Source organism: Dreissena polymorpha, chromosome 14 (assembly GCF_020536995.1).
Source record: "Dreissena polymorpha isolate Duluth1 chromosome 14, UMN_Dpol_1.0, whole genome shotgun sequence".
NCBI lineage: Eukaryota > Metazoa > Mollusca > Bivalvia > Myida > Dreissenidae > Dreissena > Dreissena polymorpha.
Genome location: NC_068368.1, coordinates 14,579,834 through 14,584,091, shown reverse-complemented (window position 1 = coordinate 14,584,091; position 4,258 = coordinate 14,579,834). Strand labels below are relative to the sequence as shown.

Genomic DNA, 4,258 nt, shown 5'->3' with positions numbered 1-4,258 from the left:
TTTACATACATTTATTTATACTCTCACACAAACCAATCGTTATATACAATGAATAGCAAGCATATTGTTAACCCATTTATGCCTAGCGTCTAGAAAAAAGGCCTTGGCAAACAACGTAGACCCAGATGAGACGCCGCATGATGCGGCGTCTTATCAGGGTCTGCGCTGTTTGCTTAAAGGAATTTCTGTAAGAAATATTCTCAATATATAAATAAATATACCAGACATCCCTAATTTTGGAAATAAATTGATCCAATGTAGAAGGATGGGAGAGTCCACTAGGCATAAATGGGTTAATATACACATTTCATAACAACGTAAAATATAATTGTCATGAAATACACACCTATGCACCAATGCCGGTAAACAACACTAAAGCCTGATAGACATTTACAAATTATTTTCAATTACAAGTCCCTTTGCAACATATCACCCTGTAGATATAATACATAACAAAAGAAACTCAAGACACCAGACACAACTAGGCACAACCAGGCACAACAAGATAAAACCAGAAACAACCAGACAAAATCAGACACAATACAGAACTTTGTCCCTTTCTAAAATTGACAGCTCGCAATACCGCAGGTTTATCAAATGATCAAACGTATTTTGAAGTTTCAACTCTGTAGCTACAACATGAATTATACCATCTATGGTAATATTAAATAACAATTGTAGTACTCAAGTTGTTATATTTAAACGAAATAAAGAAAACGACGATTTGATTGAAATCGTGTTGATTATAATACGGACGGAAAATTGAAATTATTTTCAAAAGATGAAAGATTTAAAAAGAACTTGTAACAAATTTCATTCTCCAAAACACGTCTGAAAAATACAAAACAAAAGAAGTAATTAGGATTTTTTTTTAACATGGCGAGCACTCTTTAAATGTCAAAACGTCAATGACGCCTGTTCATTTTCCGCAGTTCCTAATGTTGACGGTGGTAGTTATGTTTCTGGTGGGAATGTGATGCTGCAGATGATGCAGATGATGACACAAAAAATTCAGATTTTAATTTTACAATCACGTTGTCTAAAATCATGTTAAACATACTGTAAAAACTGCATTTTCGAACACAGGTGATAAATGGCTTTCAGAGTAAAATGAACTGACCATTGGCCGCTAATGCCAGGTGACCGTATACTAAGGTGTAATATATAGAACGATTTTCGTCTGGAGAAGGAATTTTGCTGACCGTTGTAGGCAGGTGACCGCTAGCCAGGTTGGACTCTATATCGTTCTAGTATCGGTTTATTTGCGCTGCGAATAGATACGCTTCAGACAGAAAAAAAGTATATAATTCCAACCTTCCAATCCATTGACTTTGTACCGGACGACCCGTTGCTGCTCTTCAAGACTAGCATCTGACGATTGTCCGGGCACTTTTTGGCGGTGCGCGACTTGCGGATGATGAATCCATTGACTTTGTACCGGACGTCCCGTTGCTGCTCTTCAAGACTAGCATCTGACGATTGCCCGGGCTCTTCTGGGCGTTGCGCGACTTGCGGATGATGAGAAACACGACGAGGTTCAAGAGGCCGCCGATGTTGGCAAAGAAGACGATCAGGAAATAGAGGACCATGTGAATGTGCGGAGTGACGAGCCCCCAGACAGCGTGCACCGCGACACCTGACCGCTGCGCGAAAAAAGCGACCACGAACATGGACATGTTTCTTGCCGCCCTGTGGGACCTCTTCATGATAGCAATGTTAGAATTCTCATTGCCTAGGACTTGCTTCGTCTCGCGGGTCTCGTCACGGATATGTTTCCATGACAAAATATATAGGGTGCTGTTGACGGCGGTGATAATGATAATCGCGATTGTATTGAAGAGGAAGTTGCTCATTCTGCCTTTCACCTGGTCGAATGCGCAGCTGAAATCAAACAAAGCTGATATTAGTAATGATTGTAAACATATACTTGTAATTATAAATATGAATAACAATTAAATTAAATCAAACTTTGAAGATGACATGTGCACTCAAATAGAAATGAGGGTTACATTACCATAACATATTGTGTATATTTCATTTGTTTTTGTTATTAATGCACGTGTATATTTGAAGAAACTAACAATTCTTAATACAATTTATAAACGCAAGCATGGACCGGATGTAGATGTACAACACTATTGATGGAGCATATGAACAAATGAAATACACTCACAATAATTCTATTGGTCCAAACTGATCGCCGGCCGCTGCCGCTACAGCCCCAACAAACGGTACTCCGAAGCAATAGAGAAGGAGCTTCCAGTCTCTCTTGCCGAAGTTGATATTCTTGTCGAATTTGATGATGAAATACACGCTGATGGCGATGACGTTCACCAGCAGGTTCTGGGAACTTATGAAAACCGTGACCATGAAGCCATATAAGGCGCACAGCTCCTTAGGGCGCACGTGTCCGAACACCACGAGGCCGTGCATGTGCTCAATAGTGTGCCAAAAATTGAAGATACCGTCGCAGATCGCCATGTAGACGACGTAGCGCTCGCTACGGGACCACTTGCTGAAGAAAGTGAGGTTATTGTTGTTCCGGAAAGAGAGAACGAGTGTGATGATGGCGGAGATGAGGCTGGTGATCAGGCAACCAATGGCAAGGCTGTGAAGGTAGACAAACGTTCCGTCCTCCATGCCGAACACCGGAAAGTCATATCCGCTGCCGGGAACAAACTGCTCGTCGGTCGTAGCCTCAGTATTATTGTCCCCGCTGATAGGTTCGCATTGGTCGCGAGTGGCTGAAACGTTGTCAGTTATCGGGTAACGTGAAATATAAGGGTCGGCAGTCGAATACACGTTGACGTCTCCATTTGAGAAAAGTAGGCTTGCTGACGTGAATAGTTTGTCGGAAACGTTAGCTGACATTGTGACCTCAGCGAATAGACCTAGATAATAAAATCAAACTTCAAATTAGAACTGCAAAAATTGAATATGCACGTGTATATTAGTTACAAATATGTTTAGTATTTATTAAATACATATAACTTTTAGGAGTGTATGCCTTATTAAAGAACCGTTCTTTTGTATTGTTTTTTTATCATGTTTATTTTGAATAAGCCAGTACAAATAACATATGAGTCTTCTTTTCATATCACCGAATAATAAACATTCGTAAATTATAACATGGGAGACCATATATGATTAATTTTTCTACCAGTGGTAAGCGTCACTTAAAATAAACAAATTTAAACAACAACACATAAAAACTCAACTGAAATCAGTCGACTGCATTGTTTCACAACCCAAAGGAGAAGAATTCATCACGTGTGATGGTTTTGTGATTGATTAAAATTTTAATTTATAATTCGAAAATTATCGTTTTAATATTGATTGTTTATATATTATAATAAATCATCTAAATAATGGAAATAATTCAAATAATTGATGGGTAAGCTATAACAATATATAACAATTGAAAAAAAATTATTATGGTTATCAAAATTATGACTGTTATCATTATTTCGATTATTATTATTATTACAATTTAAATAAGTCTAACCTTGTGGCGGAATGCAGTTATCATTGTCGCTTCAAGAGTATGGCAAGGTTTGAGAAAACCATCAGACGACAGCGCAATGTATATGCCAGAATATGTTATGACCACGGATGGCTACCGTCACCATTAAGCCATATAAAGTCGCACAGCTCTTTAGGGCGCACGTGTCCGAACACGAGGCCGTGGCGTGCTCAATAGTGTGGCTACCGAGTCCATTTTCTGTTGTTGACACACTTATTATCAAACTAGCATGTCAAGGAAATGTGATTGACAGAAGTTACGTCAATTCCGGAGAATGTTCGTAACATATTCGATGCGAGTTTTATATCAGGAATCTAAGTATTATTGAACAAAATGGTTACTAAATTATGTATTATTGATACTGATCAATAAAATTTAATCATTCCTACAAACAACAACGACAAACTTTGGCATAAAATACATATGATTGTACAATATAAGTGGCATTTAATAGCAACACTGAAATTTTATTTAAAAACACATGTGCAAATAGCCGAATAAGATTAACTCCCACTAAACAAGTAATGCCACTGGTTCATATTTATAAAGTTGGTCCTATGCTTATTTTCGAAATACATATATTTAGACTGTCATATTATTTCAGATGTTTGTAGTTTTAATAAGCATTAGCTGAACGTTTTTAAACATACTCAATTTATTATAATAACACCTTTTCAAAAAGTGCTGGCGTACTTCTATTTGACAATTTAATACATATAATGATAAAACAAAATT

At 37.6% G+C, this 4,258-nt stretch overlaps 1 protein-coding gene across 1 annotated transcript; it reads right to left on the bottom strand.

Moving 5' to 3' along the window:
- Positions 1 to 1,364: 1,364 nt before the first annotated feature.
- LOC127857189 (uncharacterized) lies at positions 1,365 to 2,871 on the bottom strand. The gene is made up of 2 exons (XM_052393606.1): positions 2,174 to 2,871; positions 1,365 to 1,881 (listed from the first exon to the last, which is right to left on the bottom strand). Exons 1-2 carry the CDS (start codon positions 2,869 to 2,871, stop codon positions 1,365 to 1,367), a joined length of 1,215 nt encoding a protein of 404 aa, XP_052249566.1.
- Between the last annotated feature and the right edge of the window lie 1,387 nt (positions 2,872 to 4,258).

Coding starts and splice junctions, on each gene's coding strand:
- LOC127857189 (XM_052393606.1), bottom strand. CDS start 2,871: ATGTCAGCTAACGTTTCCGACAAACTATTCACGTCAGCAAGCCTACTT. Junction 1,882..2,173: donor TTTGGACCAATAGAATTATT/GTGAGTGTATTT, acceptor GTTTGATTTCAG/CTGCGCATTCGACCAGGTGA.